Genomic DNA, 27,472 nt, shown 5'->3' on the forward strand with positions numbered 1-27,472 from the left:
GACATTCTTAATGCTGTGAGGTGCCTTCCTGGGAAGTAAATAACCACCACCAGCGCAGGTGGCGGGTTGTGTAGATCCTCACAAGTACGGATAACTGCGTGCGGCCACAGCAGAGGCGATATCGGCGGCCGGACAGCCGCGGTACTTACAGTCCGCTTCCATCAAGTTTCCCGGGAGCGCTCCGGCAATCTCGGACCCGGACTCGCCTCCGCGCTCCGCTCGGTGCTCGTCCCCACGGCCCGCGCTGCCCCGCAGGGGCGGAGGGGGGAGGGGACGCGGCGCGCCGCCCCTCGGCCGGCCCTCCCCTGCCCCGCCCGCCGCCGCCCCGCCAGCCGCCTCCCGGGGCCGGACACCGCCGCGGGGACGGGGGAGCTGCCGCCGCTGCGCTCCCCGGCCCGGCGCTGGGGAGCGGGCGGCGCCCGCGGAGCTGGGCCATGAGGTGAGCGGGGCCGGCGAGCGGGGCCGGGGCGCTCGGGAAGCGGGAGACGCGCTCCGGGCGGGGCGCCGGCGGACGGGCGCCGAGCACCGGGGGTGTCGGACCGGGCGGGCCGCCTGCCGCCGCAGGAAAGCGAACTGTGCCGCAGGTGTCCCTCTTCAGGAGGAGAGTTTCGTCTTTACTTACTTATTTTCCGCTTCTCCCCCTTCGACTTTCCCCACGCCCCGGCCGCCGCGCAGGCTTGTCCGCCGCAGCGCCGCGCACCGGAGCCCCGGGACGGGCGCCTGGCCCGCGCCCGCCCCGGCCCCTCTTGCGTCCGGGCTCCGAAAGGCCGCAGGACCGGGGACTGGGGCGGGGGGACGGCGGACATCTATCCATCTTTCTTTCGCGCCGCTCTCCAGCCCCTGACGGGGCTCTCAAGGCAGAGCGTGGGGCAGCGGGCAGTGCTGTGATCCGCGTCTGGCCGTGGCACCCCCGTGACGAGAGACTAGGGTCGTGGTCCAGGAGGTTTGTTGCCGCGTGGGAAAACATCTGCGGGCCCAAAGGTGCGCCCGCCGCTCGCACACGAGTGTCGACGCCTTCATCAAAGTCCCAGCCGACAGAAGCAGCAGCAGAACGGTTTGCATCAGGTTTTCATCTCTCTTCATCAGGCTGACAGCTTACTGAGGTCGAGCCTTGAGCTGTCATTGACTCCTACGGGACACACGACTTTTGTTTTGTTTTGCTTTCTGAGGAAGAGGGATTTACCACATTATATGATTTGTTTGGGGTTTTTTTCCCTTAAAGTACGTAACTTGGTTAAAATTTAACGTTCAGTTGTTTTTTATTTCCCTGTTAAGAGTCTGTGTCCCTTAGTCAAATGACAGTTCATTTAATAGAAAGGTGAATTTGGTACAACCAAACTCTTTTCTGAGGGCTGTTGCTTTCCCTGTGTGACTTGAGCATAACAAGTATATTTTTCCTTACAAAGGAAGGCCAGTAAGGCTAACTGTTTTTTTAGAATGTATTTGAAGTAGTTGATGAAGAAGAGCACGAAGTAGTAACTGTCTTTAAAATGTGAATTTAAACATCATCTTCCCACCTCAGCTCATATTTTTAATTTATAAAAGACTATGTAGGACAGAATCCAAGCTATGTTTTTGGGTACATCATATATCTACATATGTATTTGTTGCTACTTTGTTCAACATGTAGGATTATTCATATCACCTTGATGATGAGGATCTTCTTGAATAAATACAAATGATACAGATGTTCGCTTTCCAAGAAGCAGTAGGAGAGGATGTGCTTGGCATTATTACCGGAAGATCAGCAAATCTGGCTCTGACAGGATGAGGAAGAGGTTCCCAATCTGAGCACTCACATCTTGGTATTGCAGTTGTAAAATTAACATCAGCATGTGCACCTTATTATTGGTTGTCCCAGTGCTTAGCAGAAAATCTGTCTGTTTAAGTCTCAGATACTTAATCATGTACAGCAGCACAAAGTGTCAATCAGTCCCATCCTGACTTGGCAGCTTCTCCAGCAAGAGCATCTCTTTCTTTGTCGCACAATCTGCAGTACACCACTGAACCTGTAATGTGCAGCATTTCTGTTGTGCTCTGACCCTTCACTGAGGAGGAATAAAGATGGTGTCACTGGGAATTTCCCTTCACCAGTCCTTCCTGTCCCTGTTGTTGGTCTGAAGAAGCAGCTCACAGAGCACCACTCTGCTTCTGTGCATAGGGAGTGATCATACTGTGTGAGACAAAATGGGGCTGTGGGGGCCAGGTTGCTCTGGGTGGAACCTGTGCTAGACAGAGGTACAGGTACAGTGAGAGGATCAGTGACAAACTGTGTGACTATTACTCGATACTGTGCATGTTTGCTGCTGTGGTGCCATTGTGTGTGCAGTATATTTTCCACCATTAGTGTGCACTTACTTGCCCTGAATTGTAAGTCAAAGCAGTCAAAATCTCATTTGCAAACCTAATGGGAGTGGGTATAGATCCTGGAGTAGTAGAACTGCCTAACCTCATTTTGAATTGTTTAGTGCTCTGACATGGAAATAGCGCCTGATCGTTCTGATCATGCAGATGCTAAAAACTGATAATAGGATTATTTGTGTTAGAGTGGGAATAAAAGATAGAAATAACATTAGAAGGACTGTACCAGTTCCTCTGGACCTGTGCATCAGAGTGAGAACAGTAGTGGGAGGTTTGGAGAGTTGGATAGAAGAAGGTATGTAAACACAGGAAAATAAATAATTATTTCTTGAAAAGGGCCATTTAATCATCTAGTTTATTCTCTAAATGTAACCAGGTTGAAGTCTTAATTTGACATCTTCAAGTTTATTTAAAATTGCTCAGTTTTTCAAAGATAAAAATGAAGAGTTAAACCATTTTGACTGCATTACTTGTGAGTAGACTTTCTTTTAATCTGGACATTTACAGGTCACAGATTGATGCTCTCTAACTAAAGACAATAACTTTTATTTCCTTTCAATTCTGTAATTTTCTCTGCAGAGAGAATCTCCTTGTGAATATCTGTGAGCACCTGCATGTATTCCCTCTCTGTCTGCCCTTCTACCAGGGCTTGGTGGAAAGTAAACATCATAAGATAATTCCCCTCCCCCTGACTATTGAGATACCTTTAATCTGCAGTGTGTTGCATGCCTGGGACCTGAGCTGCTGTCCTTCTCCCTCAGACTTCTAATTTCTTGACTGATGATTAAAACCCAAAAAACATCAACCCCCACCCTGCCCATACGTGCACTGTACTTAAGACAGTCAGTGCTGGTGTTATAAATTTCACCTGACTTTACAAATCTAACTAGTCCTCTTCAGTAAGAGCAATCCAACACACAAGATGTTTTCAAAACTAGAGTATTGCCAACTAGTTCCCTACTGGCCCTGCTGCACTTTTATTTTAAGATGTTCCTGCTTTCAAAGATAAGCGGGAAGCAAACAAGACTGCTTCAAGCACCAAGGGAACAGCAGTCACACACTTCTACTTAAGCCCGTGCCACCATACAAGCGGTCACATCATTTAATTGTCACTAAACCCAGAAGAAACTGTTTGTTCTTCTCTTGGCGTGTGTGGAAAGAAGTAGGAAATCTCTTTAAATGATGCCAAGGATACTGCTATTTTGTGATAACTAGCAGGAAATAACAAGAGTTAGGACAGAAAGAAGGTCAGTTGACTTGAATTCTATATGGGAAAGTCTTGAAAGTTGATCATAAAATGTAATCCTGCACATATCCTGAGGATAATCAAATAAATATTTTGCTTCTAGCTTTACTTTTTTGCTGACTTATCTCTATCTTCCACTGCATTCTTCTGTATGTGGGCTATTTGCAGTTTGATGTGAAAGTGTGTTTTGGGTTTCAGATGTCTCCAACATGACAATATAGAAGTGACAGTTCTTTCCAGCGGACTTTACTGTCTGTATGCGTCTTATATTTCCTCTTTTTTCTTGCTTTTTCTGCTTGTCCTGATTGATCTTTTGTACAATGGTATGAGTTGCAGTGCTAAATCAGGATCAAGGATGCCTTTGTAAACTAGTTCTGTCTTAGAGGACAGAGTAGATCTGTTTTTATCTTTCTCCTTCCTACATCTAGAGCACTATTTTAGGAGAAGCAGTTTCACAAACAACTTGAGACAGCAAAATTTAAGCTTCCCAAATAGTATTAGCTACTCATCATTGCAAGCTGGAATCATGATACAATAGAGATTGTACCATAAGGCACTGATTTTTAGTTCTAATGAGTTGGAGAGATAACTTGATCACACTGATTACCTCACAGTGTTTTTTCAGATTTCGTGATTTTTCAGAGTGCATCCCTGAAAACTGACACTGTATATTCCCTTGCTTAAACCCCAAAAAACTGCAGTTGGAATAAAGCACAGAAAAGCATGCATTTCTAGTCCTTGTGGTGGGTCATTAAAGAGTTTAAATTAAGCTCAGTTGTGCTGGGTTGGTAACAAAACATTCTTGTTTGTTGTAATTTTTTCCTCTGGAGGGCCTCGGCTTTTAAGTATAGAAGGATTCATCTAGCAAATTCTTGAAGATAAACAAATATAAATGAAAACTGTAGTTCTTGTTAGTATCAGTGAAAAGCCTGAAAAAGTAGCTGTGTAGAAGAACTGTGTGCATTTCATCTTGTTATTCTTAACTTAGGAGTATAAAGGGAGATATAAGGAGTATCTCAGGAATACTACCACGGTCTGCTGAGTGGCACCTAGTCCTGCCTCTCCAATGATTAAGTAATGAGGAAAAAGACATTCCAGCTGTCTGACCCACAGGGATCAGAGAGTAAGTGCTGATGTTCATCCCAGTCCAACTGCTGGGAGACAGTCCTCTGTGTAATGTAGGATTCCCTGTCCCAGTTGTTGTCTCTTCTGTCTTCTCCTCCCCTGCTCTGAGGGAGATGGAAAAGAGTCTGTCCTAGGAGGATGCTTCTTCATTGCCTATTTTGTCTCTTTTGTATGTTTGGATATAATAGGGGAGCATTCATCTCTTGGGTCTCTTGAGTGGTACTGTTTCTTTTGCCTTACATGGGACAGTGGGGGTCCTGACGGGAAAGCTCCTGTGCTCATACTTAAGGTAGTTCAGTTGGTGGCTGCCCAGACCGGTGTGTTGCACTTAGAGGTGTCTCAGTGCTAAATGACAGTGTTGCATATGACCTACATGACCCAGACACACCTTGTGGAACTTCTCACCATGTTCATTGCACAGATGGCACCGTGCTTTGCCTTCACAGTGATGCTAACTGTGTTGGAGGGTCATGTGCTGCCACTTCAGGAGCTCTAGTCACTCAAGAATGGCAAGATTCATCCACAGATTTGTAAATTTGCTGGGTTTATCCTGTTCAGAGGCACTGTCCCTTGTCAAACTTAGATCATCAAATAAATGATCGTCTGAAGAACTGTAGCAGAAAACACATTGGCAGCAAATGCTGAATAGCAGCTGGTAGAGTGCACTTAGGAAAATACTAGTATAGCATATCTAACCTGTGCTAACATATACAATAGCAAGCAAATGTAGTGCATTGAGTAATATTAAACTTTGCTCCTTCAGTCAGTCATTCTGCCTGTTGCTGCGAATGGTGTTGAGGAACTCTTGAGGATAAGCAAGGATATCTTCTGCAAGAGTGTCTTGTATCTTTTAGAGAGAAATGCAATACTAGGAGTCCCACGTGATTCTTTTGGTCATAAACTGTTACTGCAATTTTGTTGGTTTACTTTAGGTGGAATGTTATTTCAATTACCACAGCCTGTATAATGTGATCAACAGCTTGGTTTGTCCTGTCCTACAGAAATAAGTAACTTTAGAATGAATATGGCTTTTTAGAAGATTACAATAAAAGCACTGCAAGACTGGGCAATAAACAAGCTATAAAAAGTGGTTTACATGGCATGAAAATTCTGTTTTGACAATGCCTTAACAGATTGACGCCCAAAGAAGACACCAAGTGCAAGAGTAAGCAGTGAAAGGGCCAGTGATACACATGTTAAAGACATAGCAAAGAGGTGGAATTGCCATGTGGAATTGTCTCTAGAGTCATTGTCACAGATATGCCATGCAGAGAAACAAGAGGAATATGAAAGGAAGAGAAGTAGTGATGCTGAACAAAGTTGTGGAAAGAGGTGATGAACAAAAGGCAAAGGAAAGATAGTAAAATGATGGAAAGTGTTAGCTAAAAGAAAGAAGTTACTAAAAACATAACTGAAGTTGGATTGAAGTAACAAAAGAGAAACTCTTAGATGGAGGAAGAGTACAAAACCCCAAGAGATTTGTTCAGTCATTATAAGTTCTACTTTAATTAAATTTTCACTTAGTCTTAGCAACCGGCTCAACTTTCTGTGCAGAGAGGCAACCTTTGAAATGCTCTGAGACATGGTCTGGGATGCTTTCTGGCTTCTGATTTTTTTTTTTTCCCATGCTGGGAGACATGGCTCACCAGCCTCATTGAGTAAGGAAAAGACCTTAAACCCTTTTAAATGATTAAGATAAACTAACAAGATGTAACATAATGCTTTTCTGCTTCAACTGCACTTAGGTATCTCAGCAATCACACATATTAATTAAACAAGTGACTTAATATCTCTCCTAGTGAAACAGTAGCAGGTGATTTGCCTGCTGAAACACTATGTTTTAACACTATATTTTTGTATTTTAAGGGCTCATCCAAGGAAAGACCAGGGCTACTGGCCAGAATGAGTCCAAATGCACTATGATGCACTTTTCCCTCTTTCAGTGAAAGAGACATTTGAAAACTAGCAGATGAGGTATCCTGAGTAGAAGCATCAGTTACTTCTTGTAAATGTGGCAGCCAGGTAGCCCTTCCTTATTCCAGTGGTGCTAGGCACTTGAAGGAGATCAAGAGATCATCAGTGATCTCTTTAGTGGTAGATGCTAATGCAAATAATGAAAATAAGGTGAGGATTTCTACAGTTGTGGGAAAGCTGTTAGATCCCAAATGAAGGAGAATAAAACTCCCCTTGTCCAGAAAAGGGCAATATAGCTGATGAAGGGTCTGGAGCACAAGTCCTATGAGGAGAGACTGAGGAAGCTGGTATTGTTTAGCCTGGGGAAGAGGAGACTGGGGGAGACCTCATCACTCTCTACAACTACCTGAAAGGAGGTTGTAGCCAGGCGGGGGTTGGTCTTTTCTCCCAGACAACTAACAGTAGGACAAGAGGACACAGTCTTAAGCTGCACCAGAGGAGGTTTAGGGTGGACATTAGGAAGAATTTCTTCACAGAAAGGGTGATTAGACATTGGAATGGTTGCCCAGGGAGGTGGTGGAGTCACTGGCCCTGGAGGTGTTTAAGAAAAGACTGGATGTGGCACTTAGTGCCATGGTCTAGTTGATGTGGTGGTGTTCACTCATGTTGGACTTGTTGATCTCAAAGGTCTTTTCCAACCCAATTGATTCTGTGACTTCGTGATTCTGTAACTAACAATTTCAGTGAAATGTAACACAGCCTGTAGCACTGATTCATCACAAGCCAGTGAAACTGATACATTTCTGCAAAATGTTTTGGTTTCAGTCAACTTAGCATATTCAGGCAAAAATAAGTTTACTGGAAATATTTTGACTTGTTCATGACTCACTTGTTTTTACAAATCTAACACTCCTTTCCACGCAAAGCAAGTAAATACACAGGTAAAGCAAACATATGTACTATAAAATCTGTGATACTAAAATTCTGTAGTTCTGAAAGGTATTCTCAGCTTGCCCTTATGTGAATCCATTTGGGGGGGTCGGGGAGGTGTTTGTGTGGTGACATGCACTATGTCCTGGCTTGAAAACCTGTTGCTTTGGAATTTTAATTTTACTTAGAACAAAAGATTGCAGAGGCGTTTTGTGTCTCTTGGCGGTTGCAGATGGATCGTAATGATATTCTTATCACTGGTCATGCCCAGGCTTCTGGACCTTATTACTTCTCACATAACAGCTGCCAGTGACAAGAATAATTTTTAGGCTTGGAAATCATCTATACTTGACCTGTGCACATTTGCATGCTGTTCTTCTCTAAAATACTCTTAATGTTAAGTGATAGAAGGAGTCATCTCCCTTTTTAATGCATGATTTTGCTGTACAGATTTTTCATTGAGTCTGCTAAGGTATGTGGAGGTTTTTGGCTACTGAAAATGTATCCTAGTTTTCAAGCATTTATTAAATAAAATGAAGAAAGGCTGCCCTGACCAAACCAGGGAGATTGACAAGGAAGAAAACAAAACAAGGATAAATAGGAGAGTAAATTGGTTTTTCCTCTTTATCTTATTCTAAAAGAAAAGATAGGACTTGAAGTGATTTTTTTTCCCTCTAAATTGTTCTTACCGTTTCAGTAATTTGTCAGTGTTGAAATCTGAATCTCAGAACATTGCAGGCTTCAGCACCAATACAGGCAAATATTTACAGATTTCTGGACCTCTAGCAAAGATGAAATGCTGAGTTACAGAGTGTATAAGAGGATGATAGAAGTCATCCAAGTGACTTGGTTCAGAAAAACAGAAAATTATCAGATTTTTGCTGGTTTTCATACCACTTTTATCAACATTAAAAATCTCAACATTATAAAATAATTATAAAAGAATACATTACAAAAATTAGTATAGACTTCATTAACTAATAGAAAATAGAGAATAAACATAAGATTATTTTAAATGTTTTTTACCCAGATCAAAAAAGCAGTTCACAGAATAGTTGACAACAATGTAGAATAGTTGACAACAATGTAGAATAGTTGACAACAATGTAGAATGAGGGTCTTTTTTGATTTGTAAAACTATTAGCAGGATATATTACTGTAAAAATTTTTACTTTTCAAATTCACTGACTTTTTCATGCAGTATCCTGCTCCAACCAGTCCTCATGTGTGAACAGAAGTGAAAGGATATAGATGATATTGCTGCAGAGTTTGCCGTTGACAGATCCGGCTGCTGTTGGCAGAAAATCTGAGTGTGCAGATTGAAGCAAACAAATGGAGGGATGTGACAGGCAGCTGTTATCCAGTATAGGGCTTGTGCCATTTAATTAAACAAATTAGTTACTGCTGTCTCTCTACCTTGAATATTAAGTTCTTAGTGAAAACTCTTTGCTTATGCTTTAGAGTTATAAGGATGTATTAGTGCTATCATTGCTTCCTTCAGACAGCTTAAGCAAATCTCTGAGGCCTGTAGGAGTGGACAGAAAAAGGAAAACATTTTTTCTAGCTGAGATACTGGTAACAAACAGAGAGGCATATTGTGGAAGAGCATTAATTATGTTTTGATACATAATTTATGTATAGAGACATCCAGCTTTTTTGAAGGAACTAAAGATGCCAAGCTGCTAAACCTGTTGAAATCACTATTAAGATTACCTGTTGCATCTAAAATGCCTGAAAAATACTAATATTCTTGACCTGGAAATCCTTTTTTAGGTAAAAATTCTTTACAAGTTTCTGAATGGAGTAGTCATTTTACAGCATTTAAATTTAAAGCTGCTAAATGTGTATGAGAGTGAGCAAAACTGAGAAGTGGAATTTGACCAAATAATTTGAATAAAAGTATTTAGCAGCAACATTACATACTGCATCACATTATTACAATAGTGCTTAGGATGTGCCTGGGTGATGCCGTAGGTAAGTGTGAGTTCGTGAGTATCTGAGGCTGCTTACTAAGCAAGATGTGTGAGGTAAGGTGTTGGCTTCCAGGTGACAAATCTGTTTTTATGATTTCCTGAAATTTACTGATGTTGCTAAAGTACTGGCTAAATGTGTTTCCCCCTCTCTGGTCACAGGAGTGACTGTTGCACCGTGTGAAAGTTGTCTGTCCGTCTGTCTCCACTGTGTGTTTTGCTCACCACTTTGGAAAGTTTGTGGCTGCTAGTGTGTTTTATTTGTATAAAGCTTATGAAAGGAGCAAGTGTTAAAGCCAAGGTTTTTGTAAAACATTTTGAACTCTTTGGGGACAGCTACTTGAGGATGATGCAGGAAAGGGACAGGAAAACTCCCTGCCAACCAGCCCCTGTCCAGCAGAGAGGAGTGGAAGTACCTATCTTGAAGTGAGTGTTGGGATGCAGGTCTGAAGTAATGAAAAGAGTTTAGCCAATGTAGTGAGGGAGAACAGGAAAAAGTGGTTTCTCATGTGACCTTGTACAAGTGGGTTTGGTGTTTATTTTATGCCAGAGCTCAGTCCTGAGTTTCAGCCAGTAGACCAGAGTCCTCTCCACAAGCTCATTGAAATGGAAATGGTTTTGCCCTGCTGCTGTGGAATGCAAATTATTTTAGGAATGTTCCTGGGTCTTGAGGCTTTCTAAAGCTCACACTTTTAAGATTTATTTTTTTTAGCTTATTTTAAGCAATTCTCATAACAAAACAAGGATCTAGAAAGATGATTGGTGCCTTGATCCTGACCCAAACAATATGAAGTGTAGATTTGTCTTCATGTGTATGAATAGTTCTCTGCAAGTCAGTGGTGGAAAGACATGGGAAACGCAGAATTGCTTTGCTGGATCAAAGTCAAAATGCTGAGTGCTTTGCAAAGCCAAATAACAAGAGCAGCCCTCAGTAAGGCAGGCTGGCATGAGATGCCATTTGGTATCATTCCCTAGGAGTTTTTCTCCCTTTTGTTACTATCTCTTTTTAGAAATACTACTTAATAGCATTTCTTATTATCAAGGCACTGAAGACGGGCAAAGGCTTGTGTTTGATGCCTTCTCTGCCATAGGTCTTTTGCTGACCAAAATAGATCAACATGGAGTGATAGAAGCTAGGAAAACTATGATGAGAGAGAATGCCGTATTTCAGAACAAGAAAAACTTGCTTAGAAACATGGAGTGGGATTTGTTGGTCTTTGTGTTTTGGTATCAGAACACAGGATATAAAATGGATTTACTTTTAATGAAAATTGTGGGGTTTTGCTTTAAACTGAAAACAGACTTGTATATATTAGGTGCATATGTGGACCATATTTGATGATGCTATATGTTGAGGGGATCATAACCAGGTTAGACTATTGATTGGTTGATGAAAGGAATGGTAAGGCAGGACTGTTTTACATACAGATTTGCCAAAATATAAGCCAACAGATCCAAAAATTATCAAAGTCAATAGGATCATGTCTTGAAGTTACTGGCAACTGACAGTGCTCTTGGCTGCTTGCATACCAAGGCATTTAATCTGTAGAGATGTGTACATAGTTATAAGATTTCCTTCAGCAGCAGGACCAGTTTATATATTTGTATAGTGTCTGTGTATGCGTGTGTATACATAATTTAAAACATTATCACGAAGGTATAAAAAATATTCTTAGTAAACACATTAGAGAAAATATATCCTTGATTTTATGACTTTTGTCCATCCACAGTCTGCCTTGTGGTTTTGTACAATTTTTTTACCTTTGCATAATCCTTTGTTAAAGAGAAAGATGTTACATATATAATTTTGGGTTTTCCTTATTTTTTACATTCACAAATAAGACTTACATAGGAAGAACTTCTGCAGTATTAATGAGGCAGATTTCTGGATCAGGGACACAAGCTTTTTTGTGTTGTACTGCTCAAGTTTTTTGCTTAATCAAGGGAAAGATGCAGAACCCTGTACATAAAGAAAAACATGATGGCAAAACAATTATTCTGTTTTATAATTCTAAAATAATTCTAAGATTGAAAAACAAATATAATTGAACCATTACAAATTATTTTATTTTATATTATAAAAACAGTGATTTATAATTTTCACCAGTGAGGGACTCTACATGTGGTAGATAAAAAAATGCACAGAATAGCACTGTTGGACATGTTTGATGAGCTGTACTTAGCATTCACCAAATCCTGATGTGGATACACACGTGGGACTAACAGAAACTTCAGAAAATCTCTGTAGGTTTCTTACATGGAGAATTTAGTCCTGCATATTCATTTTTCCCTGTTAGTACTCCATAAATCTTAAATAATTTCTCTATTATTTATATTACTTCTATATTATTCTATATTATTATTATTTTCTTTCCTGTTCATAAATTCAGGAGAAGAGAAACTATGTCAGCAGAAATGCATTTAACCCACCACAGGCACTAGCAGTAGCCAAAAGAACACAAGTAGGGACACCAGCGGAATGCAAATGCTCTGTGATAGATGCGTTGTCTCCTGAAGGCGTGTTTTCTTCTGATGGATGCAACCTGAGTCATAAGGTATGCTGAAAGTTAAACCCCAGCAACTGATTTCTGTAGTGGGGGAAGAGAGTCCTTCCTGATTTAATCTCAGTGTAAGTAGGTTAAGTGCGGTTTTCCTGTCATATCTTTGCTTGTGTGTTTTAAAGAGATCTGCAACTGTGTTACTTACCATAGATGTCTTGAAAAAATACTTCTATTTGTTTTTTACCTTTACACACCTAAAATATGGTAAAAGGTACTTAGATAACAATATAAATTTACATGAGGCTGTTGTGAATCTATAAATGAGTTGTGCTGGACGTTCTTCCAAGTGTCTGAGGTATAGCAGTGTCCCTTTTCAGCTACCTAAGTAAGGTGGATAGATGACTTCACAGCATCAGAAGAGTCTTCTGGTGACTGGTTAAAAATGCACCTCTTTGGCATGCAACATGAAACAGAGGTGCATTTTTGGGGTGTATAATGTCAGGTCGTTAGAAAGAATATGCCTGTGCTGATAATTGTCATTGTTTTTTGACCTTGTTTTTGTGCGGAAAACAGTGTAAGGAATCCTGTAATAACTTCTGAAGACTTGGTGGGGGCAGATGCTAACTGGTTCAGAACAACCATGTTTCCGCTTGCAGTGGATTCATGATTCGAAAGCTATGATCCAGGTCTTTGTCTCTGCATGGTATAGGTCTCTTTTGCAGGCAGCATGTTCTCTTGTCATCTTCAGATGGCATCATGATCAAAGCACAAGGGTATCACCCACAGTGTCAGTGTGGCAATATGAAAGCTTTTCCTGTTGCTGCCACTTACATCTCTTCCCACATCAGTCAGTGTCTGCTTTTCTTCTGGCTTTCTGGGGCAAGATGATAGAGAAGGTAGATGTATGTCTTCTAGAAGAGAGGTCAGTGGAAGAGCTCTGTCACATGAACCCACATGAGTGTTACATGCAGGGTAGCGTCTTGAACAACTGGTTGTAGTCTTATGTTGCAGGCACTGCAAAGGTCCCTCACAGAGAAGTTTCCTGGCTTCCCTTGCCATGGAGTTTGTTGTCTCTGATGAAGATGAGCTTCAAGGCCAGTGAAGCAAGTACTGTTTGGTAAAACCATGTCATCTTCCTAGAAATTTGCAGTGACCTGCAGTGGCTGCATCATGAACAGCCCCAGAGCTCCTGTGCAGGCTTGTTTCCCTTGCTATGCATTTCCTTGTGGGAGTCACCTTTTCTCTGGTGCAGCAGTGACCTCAATCCTCATATGGGTCCTCCTTGTGGATCATACCTCAAAACTAGCAGTCCGGTTTCATTATGCCCACATCCTCTGCATCAGAACAGCATGGGTAACAGGTACTGCCTTTCCCACTGTGGACCCTGGGCATCACAGGGCAATCCCAGCTCCATCATGTGTATCTATCCTGAGTCGTACACGGCCACAATGGAGCCACTACAGTCACTTATAAAACACAAAATGCATAGTATATGAATTATTGGCAATGGTGGAACAAGTGAAAAAACTGAAACCCTAAAATTCTGTCTCCTGGACAAAACGCACTGTGACATGTTCTTCTAGGCAGTGCAGAACCCGTCCTCACTTCCTCTAGCCAGTGCATAACCACTTTACAGCACTACAAAGCACAGAACTTTTCATCATCCAATGTGCCTGTAATCACTGCTTTGCTATCCATAGATTGTTAACCATCTATTATACTTAACTCACCTAAATGCATGAGTTAATTTCCTGATACCTGAAACCCTGTAAGAACCTCATTAGACTTTGCCTCTCATATTCAGGGTTGCAATTTTCATGTATGGGAAATGTCCTCTACTTTGCTTTTCCTTCTCTTCAGCGTATTCATTGATGAGAAGTGATGATATTTAAGAGCAACCACAAACAACTTCTTTTGACTGTGTGGGCAGCACAGAAAATTTGGCCAGTGTACCTACCCCACTTTGTCTAAAGGTCAATGTTATACATCAGTGGGGTTTACAAGGAGTGAAAACACAGAACATTGGTCAATGTTAAACTGAGGCCAGCATGGTCACTGACCAACCACTTGAGTTTAGATGGACAAGTGACTGGTGTGGCCAGAAACCAGCAGGCACTGTGCCTAGTTGGCACAGCATATGTGGTTGCCATGACTTTGCATGTGTTGAAGACCCCTTGGTCAGGGGTCAGTACACTGCACAAAGGGTACCCTTGAAGCAGGAGAAGGAATTATGGTGGTAGTTTTCTGCAGCTAGGAGGACAGGTAGTTCTGGGTCCATTTTGAGGATAACTGCAGGGAAGAGCTGGCATAAATTATGAAGGACCTTGTAGTTCTGCTTACATTCCCTTGCCTCTGCAAATACTCCTTGCAGTACTTGTCCTCAACCTGTCACAGATAATGTCCAGATGAGCTGCTGGAAGAAGAGCAGTTCCTTGTGTTGGTGCAGCTGCTGCTCTGTTGTTCTGCAAGTGGCTTGTATTGCAGTGACTGGGATGCCCTCACAGAGGTCCTCGCTTTTGGTCTGTAGTCTCTGTGCTTTTCCCAAGGGTTGGACTTGGACACTATGGGGTTGTTGCTGCTAGTAGTGCTTCGTCAGATGACTGTATGGGGGCGGGAAAAGAAAGCTTCTCAGGCTTTGATGGCCTGTAGAGAAAAACACTTCAGTGATTTATCATGGAAGTGACACCACAGAATAATTCAACCAAACCTTAATTGGGGTGTTCATGGTGACCACCATGTCACTGCAACATGATTGGATGGCAGATGTGTTGGGGAAGGGAAGGGCATAGACTGAGGCTGGACTTTCTCATGACAGGAGACTGCTGCAGATCAGATGTGGGAGGATGAAGGTATACTACTGACTCAGACCCTATGTGGGAGGGAAGAGCTTGTTGTGTTGCAGTGGTTTACCAGGTAATTGCCCTGCAGATTGAATGCCAGCACAGTGGAGTCCTTTTGCCTAGTAATTCCTTGCAGTGGGAATGAAGTCTTTATTAGTTGACGGCACTGCACTGACAGTGGCAACATGTAGCCTGCTGGAGATGACAAAGGTTGGCACATATACAGTCACATATGGATGCCCTTAGAGTCCACTGTTCCCTCTGCAAGGCCCAAATTTTTAGCAATTAACACCACAGACAAGTACCTTGCTCTCAGCCAGAATGGAATCAAACTGCAGAGTAGATCTTTTTCAGAAATGAAGTGTTTTCTGGATAATGGAAATCAGACTAGGACACTTACTGCTTAGGAAGCATGCACTCGGCATGCCTGTTTTCACCTGAAAAAAGGAGACTCATTGATGTCCTTTTAGCATATGGGCCCCTTTACTGCTCCTTTCTCCCAGCTGCACACAGTCCCAGTCAGAGACAAAGCTAGTTTATAAGCTGTATGTTCACCAGAGGCAGCTGTTTTGGTAGAGGACAGAGGTTACAGAAGAGAAGTTGATGTGCTGGCACTTGTGTTTCATGCCTCATCTGCAGTCCCCTTGATCTCAGACACAAGTGATTTACCAGCAATCTGCCCATTATCTGCCTGGCTTCTTGTAAAAACACACAAACTTCAACACTGTAGGACTTGATTAATTTGCTGAAATGTAAGTGTCTAATACTCTTTGAGATGCCCTGTGTAGCCTTGCCTGGCTTTTAGCTCCTGGTCCAGGAGGGACTCCTTCTCCTTTACAATCATTAGTATTGCTGTCAGACTCATGTGGGTGTTTCAGATGTCCTTGGGCACCTTAAATGACACAGGATGCTTGTGCATGGGCAGTTGAAGCATCTTTCCTTGTAGTATCTTCCCTGACGAGACTCTCTGATGAGTAGCTCCCTCTTAGTTTTATCCCACTAGGGAATGTGTGCAGCACAAAGGTGGAAGGGATCTTTTTGGTTTGTGTTGAAAATAAGAATTTTCTGCATTAAAGTCTATAGTATACCTGTCAACTACCCCTAACCACCCACCACTGGAAATAATCTTTTAAAATACAAAGCTTGTACTTGTCTTCTGTTTGATGAAGTCAGCATACACTTGAAAGATAAGTTTAAGGATGTGGGAAGGAAAGACTAGGCGTTCTTTATATTTCGACATCAGAAATCTTCTAAATTCCGAAGTCCAAAGCATCTATAAAATATATGTTCTCTACTGTATTTTATGCTAGAATTTACAATTTGATTCCTTGGGGGTTTGACTATGTTGCAATGAGACACAAGGTAAGATGATGAGTCTGATTTACTAACTTTATGTGTCTTGTTCTTGGGAGGTCTGCAAGCGCTTAAATGAGGATATGTAAGTTTATTGATTGTCAATTTGCTAATGTAATGAGCATCTTCTTATGTTGCCCAGTAGTGCTGGATGTACATCACTGTTGAGTAAATGCTGGGGAGAGCGCTCAGCATGACTGCAGTATGGTTGCAGGCACACACAGCATGTTCTCAAGCTAAGATGGCAACTTAGGTGCTTGCAGTGGATCACTGGAAGTGTTCTCTTAGTCTTTTCAAACATGAAAATGTGCTTCTAGGTTTCAGCAGATAGCTGGATCTCAGCTTCCTCATCCTGGCACCTGACAGTCACAGCTTCTTCCTCGGCAAATTCTCATCAGCAGGCCACTAACTCCCCTTTGCCTCATCATCCTCTGTGTTCATCTTACTTACTGTGAGTCTGTTTCCTTCTCAATTCTCTTTATTCCTTGCTATTCATTTTTCCTGTCATCTTTATTGCCTTCTTCCAAACTCCCCTTCCCTCAGCTTTCCCAACCAGCTCCAATTAATTTTTAAGTATCTTACTCTGTATTTTTAAAAATGAAGATGTTTTCTTTGACGCATTTCAGTCAGCAACAAAATACTGTTGCCTTCATCAGAGTCAAGTTTTCATAGAATCATAGAATCATTTAGGAAAAAACTCTTCAGACCATTGAGTCCAGCCATAAACCCAGCACTGTCAAGTCCACCACTAAACCACATCCCTAAGCTCCACATCTACATGTCTTTTAAATACCTCTGGGGATGGGGACTCAGCCACTTCCCTGGGCAGCCTGTCCCAATGTTTGACAACCCTTTTCGTGAAGAGATTTTTCCTAATATCCAATCTAAACCTCCCCTGGTGCAACTTGAAGCCATTTCCTCTTGCCCTTGTTACTGACCCCCACCTCTCTACCGCCTACTTTCAGGTAGTTGTAGAGAGCAATAAGGTCACCCTGAACCTCCTTTTCTTCAGCCCAAACACCCCTAGCTCCCTCAGGTACTTCTTATAAGACTTGTGCTCCAGACCCTTCACCAGCTCCATTACCCTTCTCTGGACACTCTCCAGCACCTCAATGTCTTTCTTGCAGTGAGGAGTCCAAAGCTGAACACAAGATTTGAGGTGTGACCTCACCAGTCCTGAGGACAGGAGGTCGGTTATTACGCTAGTTCTGCTAACCACGCTACTGCTGATACAGGCCAGGATGCCATTGGTCTTGGCCACCTGGGTACACTGCAGGCACATGTTCAGCTGACTGTTAACCAACAACCCCAGGTCCTTTTCTCCGAGGCCACATTCCAGCCACTCTTCCCCAAGCCTGTGGCACTGCATGGGGTTGTGACCCAAGTGCAGGACCCAGCACTCCACCTAGTTGAACCTCTTTCATTCACTCTTAATTCATATACACACACCTTCAAACACTGCCTGAAACTTTCAAGTTTTGTACATGACATAAAATGGCATGTACTGATGTGATTTGTACTGTTATTTGTGTGTTCTCTTATTATTACATGCATTATTATTTCTGTTGCTCCAAGTAGCCTTATTCACTCATTGGAATCCCGTTATGTTGGAGACTGCTCAGACAGCTACAGAAGACTCAGACTCTGTTCCTGTATGCTTATAGTAAAATTTCAGTCAAAAACCAGCAGATGAATGGGAAGAGAACAAGATAAATTAGTTCAGCAGAAAACTAGAGGTCTCCAGAAGTCTTTCAAGAGAGCAAATTAAATGTCTTGTCCTATATTTGGTTAATATTCTTTTTGACTCTGCAAGGGTCAGGACTGTTAGGATGAATACCAGAAATAGCAGGCTTAAACACAGAATGGCATGCAATGGGGTAGAATACAGGATGCCTGAAAATTCTGTTTTAATAATAAATGTTAATGAATATGTGAGTTACAGCGAACTGCTCTTAATTAAAATGCATTACATTAATATTGTCAGTTCACATTGTCTGTGAAATGAAGTGGAATCAGTTATTAAGGAATAAAAAATTAGATGGATTTATTCTTTTTTTCTACAAGTTAAAATTCTTCCTCGTTAGATTTCTGTATATATATTCTCCTTATTTCCTAAAGAACTAAAAGACAATGCATGTGATTACTAGCATGAGATATAAACATGAATAGTGCTAGGTCAGAAAATTGATAATTCTTTTTTCATTTATTTTTCGTAGGTTTCCTTTGCCTGATCTGTAAACATGTCAACAGACCTGCTCTGTAAGTACATTTCCATTATCTCACAGTGATTTTTTTGCACCATATGTTTTTATCAGATTCCCAGATGTACTCATGATTGATGTCTTTTATCTGAAGTATAAAGTCTGCTTTTACATTTGTGTTTCTTCTGAGACATCTGTCGAACAATATTACCATTATAATCAACAGGATTATTCTTGGAGTAAAGCATGACTTAATATGAGTAAAATTGTAAAAATCTGGCCCAAGTATAAGAACAGACTGGTTCATTGAGACTTAAAATTACAATTCTGTCTAAAATGTTTTATCTATCTTTGGCACAAATACCATCCCAGATTACTACAGAGTGATGTACTCGGGGTTTTTAAATCATTTTGTGAATTTAACTCCTGTGTTTCCAGTGCATCATTATCCCAGTCATATCCAAATCTCATGCCTCATCACTATTATCCATCCTTCTTTTTAACAGAAAAGAATATACAAATGACATATCCTTATACTATGCTGTCGTAACTACCACAAAAGACTGCTGCCCACGTTTCCTCGATACTCACACTCTCTCACTCCAGCCTAAGCTATCCGAAGCATTAAGCACATTTTCTATGCTTATTGATCTGATCTACATGCTTTCTTTTGGAGTCCCTCCAGTGCCTCAGCTGCCATTTTTTATCATTGCTTCCAAGGGCTGCCCAGCTGCACACTGTGCAGTATAAGAGGGGAATTTCAGAAACCTGTTTTATTGCTTCTTAATATTTCCCCAGAGGAACAAAGAAAACAATATTTTTTTTCATTAATAATTGTATTCTGTTAATAAATATAAAGCCATCAGTGGCTGAGTGGCAGCAGTTATCTCTGGGGGTTATATCTGTACTTCAAGATTAAGTTATTTGTGCATTTTTTGAGCTTCAAGTGCAAACTGGCAATTTTGGGGCATGCTTAAATGCCATTTAGATACAGGGAAAACTCTAAAATAAGGAATGTGATATGCCTGACTGTATTGTATACAACAGGCAGAACTGCTGTCAGGAGTGAAAAGTTAAAGAATGGAGAGAGGGAAGGGTGACTGCACAGTAGTTGGGGTCAAGACTCCTCAACTGTGCTAACATGTTTAAGCTGTTTTGTCTGTTATAGCAATTTTATGCCCTATCAGTTTCATTTTTCTTTTTTCAGCTCAGTACCTCTCTCATGTTTCTCCTGATGATCAGCGGGTTAGAGAAGTTGTCACCTGAGTAGAGGTTGAAGGAGCTGGATGTGTTCAGCTCAAAGAAGAGAAGGTTCAAGGGGATCTAGTCATAGTACTAGACTTCCAGTACAAAATGGAAAAAGGAGTTGGAAGCACTCTTTCCCCAAGTATGCACTGACAGGACAAGAGGTGATGGTCACAAATTCCTTCAGGGGAGATGCTTGTGGATGCACGGAGCATTTTCACTGTGGGATTGATTAAACACTCAAATAGGCTGCCCAGGGAAGTGGTGGAGTGTCCCTCACTGGACATATTCAAGATACAGCTTGACAAGGCCCTGGGTAATGCTATTTAAGGGCCTGCTTTCAGCAAGAGGCTGGTCTAGTTGATCTTCACAGGTCTCTTGCAACTTCGATAATTCTGCGGTTCTGTATTTCTTGGTGTCCTCAACTATCTTCTGTGCAATGATCAGTCATCCCTACCACTTGTCCCTGGTCTTCTCAGTATTGTACTGCTTGCACTGTGCCAAGTCCTGTGATACTCAGTCATGCTAATGGGATAGACATTTGTCTTCTCACTTGGACACGTGTGAATGGCCCTGAGGCAGTACCAGTGCTGAGGGGCCTTTACAAGTTCCAGCTGGTGGGAGTACATGGCCATGTGGGACTTGTGACAGCCAAGCAGTGCCTTGGTAAAATGTCAGTGCACAAGAGAATGCTAAAGAATAAAACAGCAGATCTGTACAGATGTGAAGTGACTCTAGATCTTTATGTCTGTATTTATATAAATAAATATTTCAGAGCTAGCCCATGAGCTCAGTACTGCCCTATAGTAGCAAGCAACACTATGGTGTGTTTTGGGGATAATATCTACCAGACTGTGTTCCAGGTAAGGAATTTGGATATAACCAAACTGTTTGTTGGGGAACAGATAAGGAGTTGAGGAGCATTTAGACATGTGGAGCTGATGCCGAGTGGTCTCCGCACCATAAGAACCGGTCTCTGTCTCTTACTGTTTAGTAGTAGACGTGTAGCCTAACCACCAGTCCTTAAGCTTGTCCACAGCATCATCTTTTACTAATGCTTGGTTCAATACAAGGTCAAATTCTAGCATTAAAAATCTTGTTCCAGGTCACATTAATGAAGACAAGACGTATAATTAAAAAGTAAAAATCTAACCAAATCAGAACAAACCCCCTTAGTTTCCTAGGGAAAAAAACACTGCAGTCTGGGGCAAATTGCACAAAGAAAACGTCATGGCTGCACAATACAAGGACTGCTGCAACTAGACCTCAAACTCCAGCAGCTAAGTCTTCAAGCTCATGGAAATAAACCTAAAAAGCCAACATTCCAGTGAACTTTCACCACAATAAATTTGAGGTAGCAAGTGTTTCTCTGTTTGAGATGGAGAAGCTAAGAAAAAAAAAAGTTTATGGAAAATCTGGCAGCTACTGAGGCTCGGCTGGTTGGGGAAGCAGCGGACTTCCCTTGGAGCTTGTTTTTCTTTTTATCCTTGGATGAACTAGCGTGCAGTATATTATGCTGTGTGAATGTAGGGGTTTGTCACGGTTAGTGCCGGGGGCTGTTCCGGGAATGTAGGAAGATGACGGGTGTGAATGGAGCATGCAGTGGTCAGTGGGGCTTGAGCCTGCTCTTCCGAAACCTGTTGCTGCTCCTCTCAGCCCAGCCGGCCAAAGCCAGGCAGGAAAGGAGGTGGATCTTTGATCTCTTTGTTGTAGCTGCTCCCTGGGAATTTGCTGAAATCAATGCCCTGTTTTCCCAAAGAAATGAATGGCTATGCCTAACTAGCTTTGTGAAGCACTGGGGAATTCACCGCTTCTGTTTATTGACAGCTGAAAAGGAGCACATGGTCCTGAATGGGTCCTCCTGGGGAAACAAAACAGAGCGGAGTTAGACTTAGTTGAACAGAGGGGCATTTGGAAAAATCTGCTGAAGGAAGATGGCATGGTTCCTGCCACCCTGTACTAGCATAGCCTGACTTTTTACTAAAATTGATATTGTAAATAAGGTAAGGTTTGTTTTGATTTCCCATACACAGCGAAATTATGAAATGTTTGCGTTTCTGTTCTTAAGTGCAAAAACAATATTTGAATTGTATTGTGTCACGGGAAACACCTAAGAGACTCATATGCTGTTTCTAGCCTCTATATGTGCTCGTTTGTTCTTTATCTAATGGTAATTAATGAACATGAAAAATAATAGAAAATAATTCAGTATTTCGGTCTTCCAGTCAGGTCCTGAGCATCAGTAATTTATGTGGGCTATTATATGCAATTTTTTTATGCCTTTGAGAATCAGCCCAGTGGCATCAGATGATTTCTTGACTGATTGCTGTGTTAATACTTACACACAAGGCAGGGACTAATAAGCAGGCCTGTCTGGCAGGAAATCTGGGAATCTAAAATCCTTTGAAATGTAAGGATATATTTCCAAACCTCTGTTTCCATGCATGGAATCAAGGCAAGAGGTAGACTTACCACTATGCTTGCTGTACAGTTTTTTTGGAAAGACAGCAAAGAGTAGCAAGAGGAGGATGATAACGAAGAAGCAGTATTTTCTTCATGCAAGTTCAGAACAGTTTATTAGACTGAAGGAATTTGGTGTGTAATTCATATGTAAATTTTTTACTGAAAAAAAGAGAACAAATCACTGGAGTTCCTATATTAGTTTCTGTGGTGACTGAAGAAAGAGATTTCTGGGCTCATGCAGCTACAACTTCCAGATGTGGCCCACTTATGATTGCAGGAAAAAAAATTAGGTAATGTTATTTCTTCCTTTGTTAGTTTAAGTGTAAGGGCAAGCTCTGAACAGAATAATTGCCATCACGCTGCCTTGTTTTTACATGGCAGTAGGAATTGCTGTGTTTATGTTGCAAACCTGATTTAAAGTGTCTGTGCATGTGTGCAGTAGTTTGAAAACTCTTGAGTAGTCCCCTCATTTCAGGGGAAGTGCTTGGGAAGTTTCATGGTCTGTTGGAATAGTTTGTGTTCCTCAGTCTGGCATTTTTTCTTTGAGTGATTTTGAGCTAGTAATCTTACTAGGTTTTGTCTCATTTTGCTCTTCTCCCAGCAGATAACGTACCTGTTTTTCTTGGAAGAGTTTGGGCTCTGTATGCAAACATGCTTTCTTTAGATTACTTTGTGATCCTTAAAATGAAAATACATTGTTTTACTGTAGAGCATCAACATGTTTGCTTGTGGCTTTGCCATTAAGTTTCCAAGATTTTTAGAGGGAAAGGCAAAAAAAAAGCAAATGCATTTACAATTTTGACAAAGATGTAAAAACACTGAACTCAAGCAGGCAGATATGATGTTTGTGGGCTCTGTTGACACTGTTGTTATCCAAATGGATCAAGACTGTTTTTAGACCTCACTTAAGTGTATTTATGCATGATAGGCATTGGAAGCCATTAAAATTTAAAGCTAATTTAAAGTTAACATTTAAGTTGCACAGGAGATACGTTTGTAGGTTCTTTTAATGCTGTAATCTAGATATGTTATGAAAATGTTGACTGGGGAGGGTTTCTGGGTACTTTTAATGGTGCAAATAGAAAAGAATTACGGTTGTGGAAAGCTCAGTTGATTGGGGCTTTTTTAGTTGGTATAATGGAAAAGAAAGTAGATGATTCATATGTGACCCGGAAAGTGGCACTTGTTCTCTGTTACTTGGGCGATAAGACAAGGCAGAGTGTGTTATGTTTAATTTACTGGACTGGAAGGTGGTTAGCCAGATGTGTGGGGAGGTGCATAAGGATGTTCTGTTATCACAGTTTTCCATTTGCCTCTTCTAACTTGAAGGATCTTTACAAAATATTAATATCGTTGTAACCTATTGGCAGTGTTGAAGTGGAAGAAGTATAAAATACGTGATTTCCAACCAACAGAGCAAAATATACCGAGTACAGCGTGGGATATGTAATCATACACAGCTCAAACTAAATATATACGCTAAATGACTGGAGTTACACATATACATATCTGAGGAAGGGTGCATGTCCCCCAAGGTGATGCATTTACCATCCTTTGATCTTGTTCTTCAAGCTAGGAAGGTATGAAAACAGGAACAAATTCCTTGCAGTTTTGCATTGCAAGGTTGCTTCTTAGATTCTAGCAATAGAGACTACTGTTACTTTTGTGTGTGTGACTTTTGGAAATAATTAAAAGAAACTATAAATTAATCAGAAATATAGGGAAAGTGTTTGAATTTTATTTGATCTCAAACTGAGATGACTGTCAGCAGTAGAATAAATAGGGCTTTATGGAGATATTTATAATCTGAGTTTAGAAAGCTTCATCTGTAGGAAAAAGTCTGCGATTTTTTCTAAACCCACAAATTTTTGCAACTCTCATGTAGTTCTTCTATAATAATCTATAATCATGTTCTTTGTATTTCTATATTACTCTTAGAAAGCAGAGTGAAAGTTGTCCTTATGCCTGAGGAGAATAGTCATTGTAAGGAAAATGTGCTGTACTGCTGCCTACTCTGTTGCTGCCAATTTTGTTATCCTTTCTTAGTCAATCTGTTAAAGAAGCTCAGGTGGACCTAATTTCTTTAGTACAGTATCAGTCAAGACATTAGGTAATCATCTTGTGGTTCCCATTAACAGTCTTTAGTGTAGAAAAAATACAAATAAATGTTAGATCTTAGGAAAAAGAAAACAAGTAAATGGAAATGTAGATACGACACTTGCATGCGTATTTTTTCACAGAAATACATTTTTGTGTCTTTTCAGCAGCAGAGCTTCCCAATGCCTATTTTTTTTTTTTTTAAGAAATCACGCCTTAAAAGAGGAGAATAATTTAACAGGGTCATTTTTTTTCCCAGAGGAACTGGGAATCAGGCATGCTTTTCATGTTGGAAATGAGGCAGGGAATAACAGAAGTTGTTGGCAGTATCCTCTGTTATGAAGCGGATGCGTAATAAGAGCTAAAGCTGTTCTGCCAAGCTGTTAATGACCTTTCATTTACAAAAGCCAATGCTTTTAAAAGAAGATTCCTTCATTTCAGTATTTTAAATATATACATTAGGGTTCATTAGTAAAAAAAAAAAAAATTTTTTTCTCTTGGATGAGTTGGAATATCAGTAGGAAGTTTGGGTGGTTCACTGAGAAAGTTAACTGATTTTCCAGTTTTATTCAGGCATAGTTTCCACTGAATGTAATATGCATTGGAGTATTCTTTCAGGACAGACCCCAGGGTCACAGCTCCAACCAGTTTTATGTGTCCGTGTATTCACTTCTCCCCATGGACTTCCTTCTTTCATAATGTGACTACTTGCACATCAGTAGAGCTAAGTGCACAGACTAATACCTACAGAAGTGGGTCACATCATTTTTGCACTGCACTTTTATTCCCGGTAGCTGTGGCTTGCTTCATGTTATAACTGCCTCTAAAGACTTCAAATTCTCCAGCCATGGGATGAGTACAATATCTCTTTGGTCTGTCATGCCAGGCTTCCTTGTTGCATCCTACAGTAAACTCATATCATATTTCTATCTCCAAAGCGTGTCTACCTGCCTGGTTCTTTCTTTTAGTAAACAGCTGGAAATATATCCCAACTGCTAGTACCTTTGCTGGGAAAGTTCCCGCAAGTCTGTGTTGAAAGTTGTGTCATCCGTGGAAAATCAAGAATCGATTTGGACTGGTTTCCTAAGGAGAGGTAGCTTTTGCCACCAAGCCTTCCACCAGTCTCCTCCACACAGCATCTGGACTTGGTGGGCAGTAACAACCAAGTTCAGTGATGGAGAGAGAGACCCAGTCTAAGGTTCCCTTTTAAGGGAATGTTGCAAGGGTTGGAAATATTTCAACTAATTAATACTAAGCTTTAGTCATTACAATTGCTGCACTTCGTTTATCAGAATTGAAACCATGGTGTTGACCTGCCATCAATAAAACTGTCAACTGTATTAATGCACTTGATATAGTGTGTGTGTGTGTGTGTGGCTGCGTACATGTGTATTTATACATACATACATTTAGGAAGACATATGTGCCTGGGTTTTTTTCCTGCTAGTAAAAAGATGGAAAATTCTGGTGTCTGTGTTAAATTGCCGCGATAGCATTTACATTATCCACTAAAAGGTCTGACACTAAAATAAATCAACCAGCCTGTCAAAAATCTCCCCAAAAGGCCTCTTTGCTTGTGACCAATGAAAGCCTCTTTAGCTGTGGTAGGTCGAACCTGTGCTGTGGGAGATGTAGATTAGGGAGTCCAATATGTGGCTCAGGAGCCCAGGGTGATTATAAGCAGTTTGAATATGACTCTCTTGATAGCTGGCTGTGTTTCTGTGAACAGGGGGTTCTAGTTTTGCTATCTGCAGTACAGAAGCGGCGTGGTTTGAGCAGTGCTAGGGAAGACCTAAAGCAAGATGAAGGTGTTGCAGCCAAGGAGCCACAGCCTTGCACCAGGACCGACTGCTGGAGAAGATGAGCAGAGTGCATCAAGGAAGGCTTTGCTCTTTGGAGGCTCTTGCTGGGCATTTTGTAGGACCACGCTATGCTGACTGAGGCTCTTTCTCGTAAAAATATTGTAGTTGTGTCTGCGAATTTGCTGTTAACTTCCTTTCCTCTTTCTGGATCTAATTTTATATGACTTCAGAGAGTGGAGGGAGAGGGAGAGAAGGGAAAAAAAACCCTGAAAAATCCAACTGTGTTTTTGAATTTCATTGTTCAAAATGTGTTCAGCATTTAGCAATGAGAGAAGTCTCTTTGTTTGTGCTGATTAGAAGCTATTAAATGTAAACTACAGGAGGTGATTTCACTTGAACTGTGGTGGTTATGTATATGGGTTCTGATAACAACCAAACCCCATGTGGTGTACTGGAAATGTGACACGTACGTTTTATACCAAGAATAACGAGCAAAAGATTATTTTTTAAATTAGCTTTCAATCAATCAATGAATTTTTTGACCTCAGGTCATTTTTAGATGAATGAACCTACCAAGAACTTTGATAAATCAGTTGATCAAACTGCAGTAAAGTTAAACATGATAAACACACTTACATACTTTCCCCACTGTTTGGTTTGTTGGAGGTTTTTTTTGTGTGTTGTGGGTTTCTTGAGGGTTTTTTTCTCTAATTTTAAAGGAAAGACTTGTAAGTTACTGCCCTTTCAGGTATTCAGACAGTGGAGGTAACTTTTTTCCCTCCTAGCTGGGAAGTTTGTAAGATAAAGCAGAGCACAGAGTTGCTTTTCCTGCACAGGCTTCACGGGAACCTGCTGAAACTGCTAAATTTCACAGCCCAGCTGTGATCCTTGAGGCTTCTCTAACTGTTTTGCTAAGATTTTCTAGACAGAAGGAGCACAGTAGCCTCATTGGGATTGGTGTGAAACTGACTTTTTGTGGGAAACTGGTTAAATTCATTCTGGCTGTGCCTGTTGTAGTCCTTCATGGCCACCAGGCAAAAAACTTAACTGTTCCCAGATGTGCTTGACTGTCATCATGATTACTCCCTATTAGGAACTAGTAATGAATCATAGTTGTTGTTATCTTCTATATGTTTGTATAACAAATAGTTTTGGAGTTCTGAAGACTTTACATGTTGGAACTTGTGTCTGCCAGGAAAATGCATTTGTGCTTTGTGTTAGAAGGTTTCTTTATAGTCAGATATGTGCTGAGCCTCCCTTCTTAGAGGCATTCTTCCATAAGAACAGCTGTGCTGTCAAGATCGTACTGCTGTAAGGAAGAAGCAGATGCCTTGACAGATGATCTTCCACTGCTGGAAACCCAGGGATTTGCCCTCCCTCTGAATCTTCATTCTTCTGGGGAACAAAAACAGAGGCACGGGGAG

At 41.2% G+C, this 27,472-nt stretch overlaps 1 protein-coding gene across 2 annotated transcripts in view; it reads left to right on the forward strand.

Moving 5' to 3' along the window:
* The first annotated feature begins 354 nt into the window (after positions 1–354).
* The window catches only part of PLAGL1 (PLAG1 like zinc finger 1), a 43,978-nt gene continuing 16,860 nt past the window's right edge, over positions 355–27,472 (forward strand). The window contains exons 1-2 of one of the 2 annotated variants that reach the window (XM_018078377.2): positions 355–439; positions 18,457–18,499. In XM_018078377.2, the coding sequence (XP_017933866.1) occupies positions 18,481–18,499 (19 nt within the window). In that variant the 5' untranslated portion in view covers positions 355–439; positions 18,457–18,480. The remainder of the gene's footprint in view (positions 440–18,456; positions 18,500–27,472) is intronic. The other variant, XM_018078378.1, reaches the window with a different exon arrangement.

This window comes from Manacus vitellinus, unplaced genomic scaffold, assembly GCF_001715985.3.
Source record: "Manacus vitellinus isolate BGI_N305 unplaced genomic scaffold, ASM171598v3 scaffold_4_pilon, whole genome shotgun sequence".
NCBI classification, from domain to species: domain Eukaryota; kingdom Metazoa; phylum Chordata; class Aves; order Passeriformes; family Pipridae; genus Manacus; species Manacus vitellinus.